Source organism: Camellia sinensis, chromosome 6 (assembly GCF_055761805.1).
Source record: "Camellia sinensis isolate YWXY chromosome 6, ASM5576180v1, whole genome shotgun sequence".
In the NCBI taxonomy this organism is placed as follows: Eukaryota; Viridiplantae; Streptophyta; class Magnoliopsida; order Ericales; family Theaceae; genus Camellia; species Camellia sinensis.
The window spans coordinates 72,124,355-72,140,285 of NC_138966.1; the positions used below are offsets into that span (position 1 = coordinate 72,124,355).

The 15,931-nt window shown below is 40.5% G+C and overlaps 1 protein-coding gene across 4 annotated transcripts in view; it reads left to right on the forward strand.

The window, feature by feature from the left end:
• Positions 1 to 15,931, forward strand: part of LOC145788649 (transcription initiation factor TFIID subunit 4b-like) — a 52,963-nt gene that overhangs the window by 18,868 nt on the left and 18,164 nt on the right. For 3 of the 4 annotated variants that reach the window (XR_014332438.1, XM_082873965.1, XM_082873966.1), the window contains exons 8-13: positions 43 to 178; positions 306 to 361; positions 432 to 488; positions 590 to 730; positions 824 to 889; positions 977 to 1,241. Coding sequence is in view for 3 of the 4 variants with exons in the window: in XM_082873965.1 (XP_082730091.1) it covers positions 43 to 178; positions 306 to 361; positions 432 to 488; positions 590 to 730; positions 824 to 889; positions 977 to 1,241 (721 nt within the window). In the remaining variant the exon portion in view is untranslated. Of the gene's footprint in view, positions 1 to 42; positions 179 to 305; positions 362 to 431; positions 489 to 589; positions 731 to 823; positions 890 to 976; positions 1,242 to 7,574; positions 7,873 to 15,931 lie in introns of those variants that run through there. The other variant, XM_082873967.1, reaches the window with a different exon arrangement.

The following is a 15,931-nucleotide window of genomic DNA, read 5'->3' on the forward strand; positions in this document are numbered from 1 at the left end:
AGTAAGGAGCTCACAATTCTTTTGATATTTCGTGTAACATAGGAAGAGGAAGAACAACTGTTTTCTGGGCCCAAGGAAGATAGTCGAGTTTCAGACGCATCTCGAAGGGTTGTACAAGAAGAAGAAGAAAGGCTGATTTTGCAGAAAATTCCTCTTCAAAAAAAATTGGCAGAAATCAGTTAAAGCTTCTTCATTTTGTGATGAGAGTATTCATATCATGTGAATTTATGATTTAGTTTCTGGAGGCAAAAGCAATTTTAAAAGTACATAGCTTGACATGTTGGGATGGTGTGTATTTGTGACAGTGTCAAAGTGTGGTCTAAAGAGTATGAGCAATGATGTGGAGCGATGCTTGTCATTGGTGAGATTTTTGACACTACTGCTTCTTGCTTGTTAATCTTTTCACCTTTCTTATGCAACTGAATGGCCAGTGTGTGGAGGAAAGAATGCGTGGACTGATAAGGAATCTGATCAGATTGTCAAAACAGGTCAGTTTTTCTCCTTTTTTGTCCTTTGTTCTTTTTTAAAAATTGTAAAGAAGAAAGTTGAAAGGACTCATTATTTTGATGGTCTGAAATAAATTCTGCAGCGGGTCAATATTGAGAAGCCAGGGCACCGAACTCTTATCACTTCAGATGTTCAGCAACAAATCTTGGCAATGAACCGAAAAGCCAGGGAAGAATGGGAGAAAAAGCAGGCTGAAGCAGAAAAACTCCAAAAGCTCAATGATGTGAGTTTCTCTCATTTGTTAAATTTAATTTATGCATTTGCCTCTTTAGGTGTATATGCTTTAAGTTCTCTATATTTTTGTTTGTGATTGCAGCCAGAAGGTAATGCTGGAGTTGATGGCGATAAGGAGAAGGATGATGGTCGTGTGAAATCACTTAAGGTATCAAGTATGATTGATTGCAAACCATTTGCCACTAAAAGAAAACAAAGATTTATTTATTATTATTTTTTTTAAATACGTATACAGGCAAACAAAGAGGAGGATGACAAAATGCGGACAACAGCTGCAAATGTTGCTGCCCGAGCTGCCGTTGGAGGAGATGATATGCTGTCAAAATGGCAACTAATGGCTGAGCAGGCCCGGCAGAAACGTGAAGGAGGAACCGATGCAGCTTCTGGTTCTCAGCTGACTAAAGATGTTAGCCGCAAGCCTTTATCATCCTCTTCAAAAAATGCAAGGGATGATCAAGAAGGAGAGAAAAGGGGCTCCTCTGCTGCTGTCATGACAGCTGGTAAGCATGATTATGTTGATCTTTGGCCAAATTTTGACATTAGTGAAGAATTGAATAAAACAATAGAAGAATGAAGAGAGAAAGAGAAGAGAGGAGAGAAGAGAGGTGAGAAACAACCGTAGAGGAAGAGAGAGAATGAGAACATTAGGGTTCTCTTCCCCATTCTTTATTATTTATACTTGTAAGGAAAATTACAATACTCCTTACTAACACATAGCCAACACTCCCCCTCAAGTTGGGACAAAGATATTGCGAATGCCCAACTTGTCAAGGACCGAGTAAAACTCCCTTGGTCAAAATATCTGCAAATTGATCTCTTGTCTTCATAAATACTGTACAAATTAAACCCTCATTCAATTTCTCTTTGGTGAAGTGTCTATCAGCCTCCACATGTTTTGTTCTATTATGTTGGACTGGATTGTGTGCAATATTAATTTCAGTTTCATAGGGATTTTCTGATTAAAACCGAACTCTTTCAAAATTGACTTCAACCAGAGCAATTCACATATTCCATGAGCCATTGCTCTAAATTCTGCCTCTGCACTCAATCTGGCAACCACAAATTCTTCTTGGTACGCTCCGTCACGAGATTACTGTCTACAAAGGTGCAATACCTTGAAGTGGATCCCTTATCAGTGATGGATCCTACCCGATCTGCATCATTATAAGCTTCTATTTGCAAACCATCATGTTTTGAAAACAATATGCCCCTACTAGGAACTAACTTCAAGTACCGCAAAATTCTATATAGAGACTCCATATGAACTTCACGAGGTGAATGCATAAACTGACTAACCACTCTGACTTATATGCTAAGTTGGAATGAGTGAGTGAAAGGTAAATAAGTCTACCAACAAGTTTTTGGTAACGACCCCTATCAATAGAAATATCACTTTTACTATCCCCAGTCTATGATTTTGTTCAATAGGAGTGTCTATAGGTTTACATCCTAACATCGTGGTCTCCTTAAGAAGATAAAGTAGATACTTACGTTGGGAGATGAAAATACCATGTCTAGATTAAGCAACCTCAATACCCAAGAAGTTTTTTAATTCCCCCAAGTCATTTATCTCAAACTCCTTAGCCAAGGAATTCTTCAATTTCTCCATCTCAACTATATCATTCCTAGTCAATACTGTTAGAATAATATATTATGTTTGTGGGTTATTATTTTGTAATTATTTTATGCCTTATGGCTCCCTTGTAATTATTAACTCCATTAATATAAATAGGGGATGATAGCCTAATCATTCCCTAATCTTGGTATTCTCTAAAATTAACATGGAGCCTAACCCTAAAACCTAAATTTCTCTATCCATGCAGTACCCACCGGAGCCACCACACAGTTGTCTTCCATCGTCACACCCTTAGGACTATCTTCACTTGCCGACAGAGCTCAGGTCAGGAGGCCTGACGGCAGTGGTTGACAAGGCTAGGAGAGCCCTAGGCAGCCTTGACTGGGTGTGTCGCTGACGAAGCTAAGGCTAGGAGGCCTGACGGCAATAGCTGATTGGGCTGGAAGAGCCATAGGCAGCCCTGACTAGGTGCGTCTGCCTTTGCTGTCGTCGTAGCCTCGATTGGGTGCATCTGTCTCTGATTGTTTGTCGTCTGTTCTTGTCGCGTCTTCGTGATGATGCATCGATGAGTTCTCTTTGTGACTTGGAAGCTCTGTTTGTGGTCTATATTCACCTCACCTTATTTTTCCCTTTAATTTAATTTAAAAACACACACACACACACACACACAAATAATAAAAAAATAAAAAAAATAAAAAGAGAGAAGAAGAAAAAGTTGATGAGTTTTTTAAGTCTTTAATTTTCTTAGTGGTCATTGTGTTTATATTCCTCTGCCTTCCGAGTTTGTGATTGGCACTAGCTTTGTTGAGGGTTTGGTAGTATGGTATCTATGGCATATTCCACCGGTGTATCCACTACTTCTTCGACACCTAGGAGTGAGAGTTTCCCTATACCTACTACTATGACTGAGAACCGCAACCCTAATCTTAAAATCACTACCTCTCTATTTAATGGTCAGAACTATCTCGCGTGGTCGCAGAGTTTGACTATGTTTTTGAAGAGTAGAGGGAAGATGAGGTATTTGGATGGCAAGATACAGGCACCTAGCACAGTTGACCCGGGTTGTGACCAATGGGAGATTACCAACTCTTTGATTATGGGTTGGCTTATTCATTCGATACCAGACATTGGCGAGGGCTACTTATCTATAGAGACTGCCCAAGATGTTTGGGATGTTGTGGCTACCACCTATTCCTACAAAGGGAATTTCTCACAGGCATTTGAGTTGCGCCGCTCTATTGTGAGCTTTGTTCAGGGGGAGCAGACGGTTCTTTAGTACTTCACCTTCCTCACCAATGGCTAGAAACTCCTTGATCACCTGCAAGACTATAAACCTATTTGCACTGCTGGTCGGGTACCGAAAGTTCATTGCACAGGAAAGGGTCTTCAAGTTTCTGGCCGGTCTCAATGTGGATTATGATCCGGTTCGGAGTCAAGTTCTGAGAATGGATACTCTTCCTTCACTCCACTAAACCTAACCCACTACACCACTACCACCTCCACTTCACCTACTCCACCTACCACCTCCACTTTACCTACTCCATCTACCACCTACTACCACCTACTCTTCTATATATAGGAATCATTGTAACATTCAATATATCAATCAATAATACAAGCATTTCTCTTTATACATTAAATTTCTACATGGTATCAGAGCAGGTTTAGAACCTAGTATTTTTGCTTCACCGGCGGGCGGCAACTTCGCTTTGGCCGCCCGCCGGACCTCAACCTAGTCCACTAGCATTTTCTACACATACCTTCACTCTTCTTCACCACCTCGCCGACGCAAACCCAAAATCTCTTTACCCATCCGTATTGTCATGATCGGAACTCTCACTGGAGCCCAGTGGGGAATCTTCGCTAATGGTATGTACTGTTGCTCCATCTGGCTTACAATCTTTGGACATAGAGATTTCCTTCGCTGCCGGTTCTTCAGACCCCTTAGGACAAGCCTGTCTATCACATGTGGCATCAGAACTGTGACTTTCCTCCAAAACACAACCCATGGAGTGCTGATGCAGACTATCATGTGTTTCCTGCACAACAAGTCTGGTGTCATCCAAAATCTTTTCCATGTTAGGCTCCTTAGACATACACTCAAACAATGTAGAGATTCTTGATCGAAGCTTTGTCAAGGATAGTGAATCAGCATCAGATTGTGGATCCATTACAGACAATTCCAGATTAGAAGGCACCTGCTTTGCCAACGAATCCAACTCAGGCTGTTCTTTAGAGTGGAAATCTGAATCAGGAAGTCATCCATAAGCTGCAGGTGATTGTACTTTCAGCCTTGTTAGGCTTCTCAACATTCTTATCCTTCTTGAAATGGGACAGCTCAGAGATCAATGCTGTAGCCCAAGCAATTGCAGTAATGTCACCCAACACAGCTCTCTCTCTCTCTCTTTTTCTCATTCACACTGCCACATACACACACATGCACGACATCCCTCTCTCTTCATCATGTACCCCACTCTCTCTCTCTCATCTTTCAACTTTCAAACCCACAATCCTTTTTTTTAATCAACCCACTCCCTCACTTTCTTTAAACCCCTCTTTCCCTCACATGGGCTTGTCCCCTCTCTTTCCTCCGTTTGATTTCAAAATCCATTATTTTTATTTATTTTCTCCAAACCACTTTCCTTATTTCCCCCCTCTTTCATTTTGATTTCAAATATATTTTTATTATTTCTTTCTTTATTTTTCTTTCACATTATTTTTAATCTTTTTCAAATTCCATTCATACCATATAGCTTTGCACACCAAACCATATTTTATTCATCTCGGGATCAACCCCGATCACCATTTTACACCACAAAACAACAACAAAAAAAAAAAAAAAAAAAAAAAAAAAACAAACAAAACCCAAACAACCACATCCACAGGCGGGTTTTTTTCTTCTCTACTCTGCCGCCGGTCTTTTCTTCTTGCCTCCGTCCTGGGCGGCCCTTGCCGGTGTTGCCTCCGTGTTTCCCACTCCACTGGGCATGATCACTCCTCCCTGCTCCTCCACTGCAGCATATGGCGGCCCTCCAAATCGGAACATAACGGTGGCCTTCAGCTTCAGCTCCTTATTTTCCGCCTTTAGCACACTTATCTCTGCTCGCGCATCCTTATACATGCGCTGGAGCAGAGCCAGTTGGGCGTTTAACAGCTGCACCTCATTTGTCCTACTCTGAAGCCGGTGCGATAAGTTTGTGACCGCAGTCATGGTCTCCACACATGACTTCAATGTATACTGATTGGCTTCTATATCTGTTTGTACTGCCATTTTTTGCTCCACCGACCGCATCGGAAAGTTCAACGGAGCAAAACCAGAGGTGTTTGGTTGAGGTTCACGGGCCACCGCACCAGTTATCTCTCCTGTTGACTCGTTGAGGTCGGGAAAGAGAGTGAGCAGACCACGGGAAGAAGAGGCCATGTTCTGGGTAGCTGAACGGGAAGAAGAGGCCATGTTTTTTGGGTTGCTGAGTGTTTCAGCGAAGCAGCGATTTCCGACTGGTACTTTCAGAGAAGGATTGGTTACAGAGTGTTACAGAGTATCTCTCTCAGCAAACGAAGAGTTTTTCAGAGGATTTTAGCAGGTTTTTTTGTTTCAGCCTCAGCCTCAGCCTCAGCCTCCGTCTTGGTTAAATAGCCGAGGCTGACACGCGCATCATGCGCCCCTTGACGCCAGACGACAAACCGGGCGCGCAAGCCAATGTGGTGACGCGCCTCGCCATTATGTCCGGCACATCTTTTTATGACTTGGGCTCGCCTTTTGATGGCACGCCTTTTTATGGATTGGGCACGCCTTTTGATGGCACGCCTTTTGAAAGATTGGGCACACCTTTTGAGGGTGCGACTTTTTAAGGGTCCGACAAGACTCTGTAAACTGTCCCGACATTGATTCCGGTTAGCTCCTTCATGGGTCCGACAAGACTCTGTAAACTGTCCCGACATTGATTCCGGTTAGCTCCTTTATGGGTCCGACAAGACTCCGTCAACTGTCCCGACATTGATTCCGGTTAGTTTCTACAAGGGTCCAGCAAGACTCCGTAAACTGTCTTCTACAACGGTCTGACATGACCCCATAAACTGTCTTCTACATCGGTCCGACACAAGCCAGTGTCTTCTACATCGGTCTGCCATAACCATACAGTCTTCTACAACGGTCTGACACGACCATACAGTGTCTCCTATCCTCTTTTATTTTTTATGTATTTTCTTGTTTTGTTACTCTCTCCAAACTCAAGTTGGTTAGTTCCTATCCCCCTTGAGTTTGCGGGGGGCTGTTAAAACCTATCACCTACTTCACTCCACTAAACCTAACCCACTACACCACTACCACCTCCACTTCACCTACTCCACCTACCACCTCCACTTTACCTACTCCATCTACCACCTACTACCACCTACTCTTCTATATATAGGAATCATTGTAACATTCAATATATCAATCAATAATACAAGCATTTCTCTTTATACATTAAATTTCTACACATTTGCCTATGTACAGAATGAGAAGAGTCGCCAGTTTGCTATGATGTCCCTTGTCTCTACTGACCGCTCAGCATTACTGTCTACCTCTAGAGATGGCCTCAGCCTGACTCCTATCTCTCCGTCTGCCGCCAAGGACTGTGTATTCTGTGATTACTGTAAGAAGCCACGACATACTTGTGAGACATGTTGGAAGCTTCATGGGACTCCATCCTAGGGTTGAGGTGATTGGTCTGGTTCTAGAGGAGGTTGGTCAAGCCAGTCTAAAGGACGTGGCTCCTATCCACGGGCTCATCAGTCTAGTGTCGTTGATACACTTGATTCTACTTCTGCTTCTGTTGGCCAGGCTTCTGATGGTCTCTCTGACATGACTACTCATGAGCTTGAGGATGTTCTGCGTCACTTGCTAGACCGCCGGTCTTCTACTGTTCTTAGTACATCGTCCTAGTCGTTTGCCCGCTTAAGTAACTTAGCCTCTTCTCCTTGTGTTTTCTTGTCTCATAAGTTTTTGCCTTGGATTTTTGATTCTGGTGCCTTAGATCATATGTCTGGCTCCTGTGACCTTTTCTCTGCCTATAAGCCCTCTTTAGGTCAGGACAAAGTCAAGATTGCAGATGGTACTGTTTCTGGGAAAAGTTTAGTCCATGTCACTCCTACTTTACCTCTCTTTTCTGTTCTTCATGTTCCCAATTTTTCTGTTAACCTGCTATCCTTGAGTCGTATTACAAAGGATTTGAATTGTAGTGCGACATCTTTTCCTGATCATTGTCTTTTTCAGGACCTTGTCACGAGGAGGACAATTGGCAGTGGTAGTGCAGAAAATGGTCTCTACTTCCTGGATCAACGGGACAAGCTTGCTCATTTTTTCACCACGGGTCCTACTACCACCGATGATATATGGTTGTGGCATCGGCGTCTTAGGCATCCTTTTTTTTATTTACTTAAGCATTTCTTTCCATTTGTTTTTTCAAACAATAATGTGTCTGAATTTCTTTGTGAGTCTTGTCAGCTTGGAAAACAACACAGAGCTTCTTTTGCTTCCAGTTTTAATAAAAGCTTAGATTCTTTCTCATTAATACATTTTGATGTTTGGGGTCCATTTCGTGTTGTGTCTGTGAAATATCATCTCTGGTTTGTTACATTTATTGATGATTTTTCTCGTACTACTTGGGTGTATCTCATAAAGACAAGAATGATGTTTTCTCTGTGTTTCGCAATTTTCATAAGATGATTTGTACTCAATTTGGAGCCACTATCAAAATATTCCGTTCTGATAATGGGGTTGAATACATAGATTCTGGGTTAGGGCAATATTTTTATACTCATGGCATTATCCATCAGACCTCTTGCACCAATACGCCTCAACAAAATGGGGTGGCGGAACGCAAGAATCGCCATTTTCTTGACATGGCTCGGTGCATGTGTTTTTCTATGAGTGTGCCTCGGTTTCACTGGGGTGACGTCGTTCTCACCGCTGCCCATCTTATTAATCGTCTTCCTACCCAGGTCTTGCAAAAACTAGCTCCTCTTCAAGTTCTCCTAGGTTCCCAGTCCTTGTTTTCTATTCTTCTCAAAATATTTGGTTGTGTCTGTTTTGTCCATACTCACTCTCCTACTCATGGTAAATTGGACCCTCGTTCCCTCAAATGTGTTTTCCTTGGTTACTCTCCTACTCAAAAAGGGTATAAGTGTTACCACCCTCATTCTTGTAAGTGGTTTGTGTCCATAGATGTTACTTTCTTTGAGTCCCAGTCCCAGTCCTATTCCTTATCCTCTCTGGTGTCACAGTCCTCCCTTCAGAGGGAGCCTTGGTGTGAAGTGATACCTGTGATTCCTATTGCGGAATCTGCTGTTCTTGCACCACCACCTCCTACTGGGACTACAGAACCCAATATCACGAAGGATAGGGAAGAGCAAGTGTATGTTAGGGACAAAGACAGACAAAAAGTTAACTGGATACAAGAGACCACTTTTGCTCATCCACTGCCATCTCCTACTTCTGATGAGAGTCTAGGTAACTTTAAATCTCTGGAGTCCATTGATCTTGATGATCCTATTGCCAAGAGAAAGGGTGTGAGAACTTGTACTCAACACTCTATCTCCAATTTTGTGTCCTACTCTCATTTGTCGTCCTTATATAGAGCATTTGTGTCAAATATTTCCTCTGTTAGCATTCCTAACCATTTTCAGGATGCTCTTGCTACCTCTGAGTAGAAACTTGCTATGATTGAGGAAATGAAAGCCCATAGGAAGAATGGCACTTGGAAATTGATTGAGTTACCTAAGAGCAAACGACTTGTGGGATGCAAATGGGTGTATACTGTGAAACACAGAGCGGATGGTTCTATTGAGCATTACAAGGCTAGACTTGTGGCAAAAGGGTTCACTCAGATATATGGCGTTGACTATCAGGAGACCTTTGCACCCATGGCTAAGATGAATTCAGTCAGAGTTCTTCTCTCTCTAGCAGCTAATCTAAATTGTCCACTTCATCAGTTTGGTTGGCCACTTTATTAGTTTGATGTAAAGAATACCTTTCTCCATAGTGACCTCGAAGAGGAGGTATATATGGACATTCCTCTTGGTTTTGAGGATCATCAGACAGAAGGCAAAGTATGTAGGCTTCGGAAGTCATTATATGATCTCAAACAGTCTTCAAGGGCTTGGTTTGAGAGATTCACTCAGGCTATGCTTAAATATGGCTTCAAACAGAGTCAGGCAAATCACACATTGTTTGTGAAACATTCCTCACTTGGTAAGACTACAAAACTCATTATTTATGTAGATGACATAGTTCTTACGGGCGATGATAGTGAGGAAATTCTTCTGTTAAAGAAATATTTAGCCAATGAGTTTGAAAATCAAAGACTTGGGGAGCTTGAAGTATTTTTTGGGAATTGAAGTTGCTTGCTCCGAGGATGGGATATTTATCTCACAGAGGAAGTATGTGCTTGATCTGTTAAAGGAAACTGGGATGCTTGGCTGCAAGGCTTATGACACTCCACTAGAACCTAATCAGAAACTGAGGGATGATGAAGGAGCAGCTGTTGACAGGGAGAGCTATCAGCAATTAGTGGGTAAGCTCATTTACCTATCTCATTTCCGTCCTGATATTGCTGTTGCTGTCAGTGTGGTTAGCCAGTTTATGCATGATCCTCATCAGATTCACTTCGAGACTGTCATGAGAATTTGAGGTAGTCTGCTCCTGGTAAGGGTCTTTATTTTTCAAAGTATGATCATCTTCGTGTGGAAGCCTATACAGATGCTGACTGGGCTGGATCAGTGACTGATAGGAGATCGCCTTCAGGGTATTGCACCTTTGTTGGAGGCAACCTAGTTAGTTGGAGGAGTACGAAATAGAATGTGGTTGCTAGGTCAAGTGCAGAAGCTGAGTTTAGAGCTATGACACAAGGGGTGTGTGAGCTCTTATGGATCAAGTTATTGTTGACTGATTTGGATATTGATCAGACGGACTCCATGCAGTTATACTATGATAATAAGGCCGCTATCAACATCGCTCACAATCTGGTTCTACATGACAGGACAAAGTATGTTGAGATTGATCGCCACTTCATTAAGGAGAAACTCATTAGTGGCACAATATGTACTCCCTTTGTGCAGTCTGGTGAACAACTTGCTGGCATTCTCACCAAGGGAGTTGGGAGTAAGCCATTTCATGACATCTTAGGCAAGTTGGGCATGGGAGATATCTTCGCACCAGTTTGAGGGAGAGTGTTAGAATAATATATTATGTTTTTGGGTTATTATTTTGTAATTATTTTGTGTCTTAGGGTTCCCCTGTAATTATTAACTTCATTAATATAAATAGGGGATGATAGCCTAATCATTCCCTAATCTTGGTATTCTCTGAAAATAACAAATACAATATCATCAACACACACCATTAGTGCAGTTGTCTTCTTATGTGAGGAATGTTTGACAAACAAGTGTGATCAACTTAACATTGATAATACCCAAATTTGAGCATAGCTTTGATAAATCTCTTAAACCAAGCTCTCAGTGATTGCTTCAAACCAGTGACTTATTTAGACCGGCAAACCTTTTCACTATTATTAGGAAGTGGAAATCCATGAGGGATATCCATACACACCTCCTTTTCCCAGTCACCATGAAGAAAGGTATTTTTTACATCAAGCTGTTGGCTGCCAATGAAACAATGACTCTGATGGAATTCATCTTTGCTATTTGTCTCTTGATAATCAATTCCATATGTTTGAGTAAATCCTTTGGCTACTAGTCTTGCTTTCTATTTCTCAACTAAATCATTCGCCTTATGTTTCATAGTGAAGCCCACTTACTTCCAACTAACTTCTTCCTGTCAGGTAATTCAACCAGCTCCCAAGTATTATTTCTTTAGAGCATTCATCTCTTCATGCATTTCTCCACTTAGGATCATTAAGTGCTTCTTGGACATTCAGAGGAACAAACACAAAAGAAAGTTGGGATGCAAAAGCATGATAAGATGGTGAAAGATGATGCAAGTAAACAAAGTTAGAGGTAGGATATTGAGTACATGATCTCACACCTTTACGAAGAGCAATAGGAACATTAAGATCGGATTCAACATAAGGAATAAGTCCATGATCAAAGAGTTCAAAACTAGGTACACAAACAAGACTACTTGAGTCAGTGGAATCAGATTGCCAAGTAGATGGAAGAGAGACAGTCTTATCCTTCTGTCGTCTAGAGTATACTTTCAACTCCCTAGGACATATTTCATGGTCATGAGCATTTTCATGACACAATAGGTAGCACAGGAGAAGATGGATCTTCACTCAACTGTGCCCCCTAAAGAGAAGGCTTCGGCAGGTAATAAGACATAGCTTCAAAGAAGGTCACATCCATGGATACAAACCGTCTACCTAACAGAGGATGATAACACTTGTAATCTTTTTGAGTAGGAGAATAACCAACAAAGTTGCATTTGGTTGCCCTAGGATCAAGCTTACCATGTAGACATTGTGGAATATGAACGTAGCATATACAACCAAAAACACGAAAAGGAACTGAAAACTAGGTGGAGGCAGAGGAGGTGGATAAAAGTTTCAATGGAGGACTGGAAACCTAGGACTCTCTAGAAGGCATGCAGTTAAGAAGATAAGCACCGGTGAGGACAACATCAACTCAATAGACCTTGGGAAAACTCATAGAAAAACTCAAGACCCTAGCAACTTCAAGGAGGTGACGATTCCTCCGTTTAGTGACACCATTCTTTTGGGGGGTGTCACTGCAAGAGGTTTGATAGATAATACTATGGTGACGAAAATAGGAACAAATGCCCCCATTAAAATACACACCCCCATTGTTAGAGCGAACAATATGAATAGGGGTATTGAATTGGGTGAGTATCATGTTGTGCGACAGTTGAAAACAAGAAAACACTTTACTCTTGTCCTCCATCAAATAAACCCAAATAACACGAGAAAAACCATCAATGAAAGTAACAAATCATTTGAAACCAGACAAATGAACAACTTGACTAGGACCCTAAACATCAGTATGAAATATAGTGACAGGAGAGGTACTATTATTACTGATAGGAAAAGACTCATGATTGTGCTTAGCAAGTTCACAAGGTTCACAAACCAATTTAGAAATATCTAATTGAGAAAACAAAGAAGGAAATTTTTTTTTGTAACAAAAGAAATGAAGGATGGTCTAATTGTCGATGTAGAAGCCACAACTGCTCCTTTGAAGTTGCACATGTCATAGATTGATGAGCTTGCTGAACTGGACCATCAGGTAACCCTTGAGAGTCCAGAAAGTAAAGATCGTCTCTTTTCTTACCACTGCCAATCGTCTTCCTTGTGACACGATCCTGAAAAACACAATGTGTGGGAAAAAAGGTCACGCAATAGTTAAGTTGTTTGGTAAGATTACTAATAGAACGGAGACTATTAGACAGGTTAGGAACATGCAATACATAAGAAAGTGGCATTAAAGGAGTAATAGACACTGAACCTTTGCCAGACACAGATGAAAGAGAACAATCAGCTATTTTAACTTATTATCCTGAACAATATAAGAAGAGAACAAATTAGACAAACTAGTCATATAATCAGAAGCACCAGAATCAACGATCCACCTCTACCAATAGTGTGACAGCCTCTACCCCCTAACGGAGGACGACCATGAAGTTTCCAATAGTGCTCCTGATTAGGGGTGTAACTCGGGCGGGTTTGGTCGGGTTGGGGGTTTGCCCAAGCCCAGCCCGAATTGTATTTGGCAGTGCCCAAGCCCGCCCAAGCCCAACCATCAACCCGAGCATTGCTGCCCAAGCCCGGACCAAGCTTTCCAAGCCAAACTAGGGTTAGCCCGAATTGCCCGAAATTCACAAGTCCAACAATCTGCTTCCACAAAATAATCTGAGTACTGCTTAGCTATAATCAATAGATTTCAAATCTGGTGCATAAATCAAACAACAGCCACAAACACTAGTAGTCTAGTACATATAAAACTTCCACACAACAAACTTCAACATCATCAAACTTCAATACAAACTTCAACATCATCCTAGATGCCAAACATAAATTGAAAACAACAATGGTTCATTATTCCATACATCAAACAGTGCTTCATTATTCCATACATAAACTGAAATCAACAAAATAAAAAGCAGTGATTCAAGTAGCAGTCCAGCAAAAACTTCAATCTAACAGAAATTTCATATTTTGATCTTCACATCTTCATCTCAATGCAACCATGTCCTAAAAAAAAACAGAACATAATTACAAAAAACTCCAATAAAATAATACAAATCAAATGAAATATTAAATTATTCTTACCTCGTGGTAAAATTTCTTTCAAACATTACTTGAACTCGATATAGAAAGAGTACCAATTTCATCCGTTATGGCTGCGAAAATTAAAATACTTGAGATAATATAATAAGATTTGTAAATTAAAAACAAAGCACAAGTGTAAAGACTAACTTACTTGACTCTAGTTTCTCAAGATCCTCTAATTTTTCTTCAACATCAATTGGACTTGATGAACTCCTTAACCAATCTTGTCCACAAATCAAAGCCTCCACAATTTTAGGAGTTAAAGAACTGCGAAATTGATCAAGTACTCGACCCCGATGCTAAATGCCGATTCTAAAGCAACAGTTGATATAGGAATGGATAAAATATCACGTGTTATAAGACAAAGCACACGATATGTAGAAGCTTTCATTTTCCACCAAGCTAAAATGTCAAAGTGTTCGGATTCCTCTTCAACCCCATCTTCCAAATAACGATCAAACTCGGATTTAATGACCACAGTTTCTTCAGCTTTCAAGAATTGATGCCAATCTTGTTTATGCATATCAACCCCAACACTTGAAACCCCAAGATCATCCATTCTAACATCATTTCCACCTTTGGAGACACCCACATTTTCCATAGATTCTAACACAAAGGAGGAGTAATGCTCATAAAGTTGCTTCATGATATGCTTCACTTTTTCAATCATAGCATCAACATCACTAATGGAATAATATCTTGTGAAAGAAAACTTAACATACTTCAACTTGTAACGTGGATCTAAAACAACAGCAACAATCAACAAAGGATTAATCTTTTCGATGTTATAATACTTCTCAAACTTCAATTTCATTTTCATGGCCATGCTAGAAAAGAACTCGTTCTCATGATTTGCCCAACTCAAGAGGAGAGCTTGAATCCTATTGGTCTTCAAGAAGGAAATAATTAGAAGTCACATACTTGGAACTGGAGACACGCTTTGTTATCAAATAAAAGTTCTCAAGGAACTTGTGAAGACTTTTAACTGTCATCCAATCCTCCTCCGTCGTAACATTCTTAACCTCGATTTTGAAACACACATCCTTCTCCTCCAATCTCTCAAATACTAATTGATATTCAATTGCATTGTTTAACATGATATAAGTTGAATTCCATCGCGTTTGTACATCTAAACACAAAGCCCTCTTACCCAAAACTCTTTCCTCCTCGGCACATTTTTTGAACATCAGCAATCGAGATGAGGAACTCCTTACATATTTCACATAATCTCTAAGAGCCAATATTGAACTCTTAGCCTCCTCAATTCCATCCCTCACAATCAGATTTAGGATATGAGCAAAACACCTCACATGAAAAAAATCACCATTTAATAACAACCCATCCCTCTTAACAAGCTTCCTTTTTAAACTTAAAGCTGCTACATCGTTGGAGCTTGCGTTATCTGCCGTAAGTGTGCCTAATTTTTCCAATTGCCACTCTAGTAAGCATGTTTCCACAGCTTGTGCAATTACCTCACCATGATGTGGACTTGGAAGAACACGAATATTGGTAACTTTTTTTGTAACTTCCAATCAATATCAACGTAATGTGCTATGAGACACATGTACCCAAGGTTTTGAATGGAAGTCCACAAATCTGTGGTGAGACAAACTCGTGAAGCTGAATTCTGAAAGATTGCTTTCAAAAGTTTCCTTTCAAAATTATAAATTTTTGTGCAATCTTTGGTGATTGTGGTTCTTGAAACAATGTGAAATTTTGGTTGCAAGGCATTCACAAACCTTTTAAAACCCTCTTTCTCCACAAAACTAAAAGGTAGTTTATCAATGATAATCATACAAGCAAGTTCCCTACGACAATGTTCTTGATCAAATTTCCAATTCACAATTTGAGCTTGACTATCAACTGTTGAGGAGAAAGACAAATGTTGTTGGGTTGGGTCCTTATTACCGTCATAATAAGAGCATTGCTTAAGGTGTCTCCAAAGTGTGCTAGTACCTAAAACACTTGGACAAGCAAATTCACGTCCAAAATAGTTGCAATTTACTCGTTCTGCTTTACTCTCATTAGTTTGTATAATCTTTGTAAAATGATCCCACACTAGAGACTTAGATTTATATGGTTTCTTGCGCTTACCTTCCTTAGGTTTTGCACCACCCCAACTGGATCTTTCTCTTTGTTATTTTCGCCATCAGTTTCCCCAATCATGTCTAACATACAATCTTGCAAGAGCTTCCTCTGCACTGAAGAAAGAAATATGATGATATTTACAAACAAATAAATAAATATGGCACTCTTTATCTAATCATATGTATAACATAACTAAAGAAACACAAAAACAAATATTTACTGAATATATCAATTGGGAATC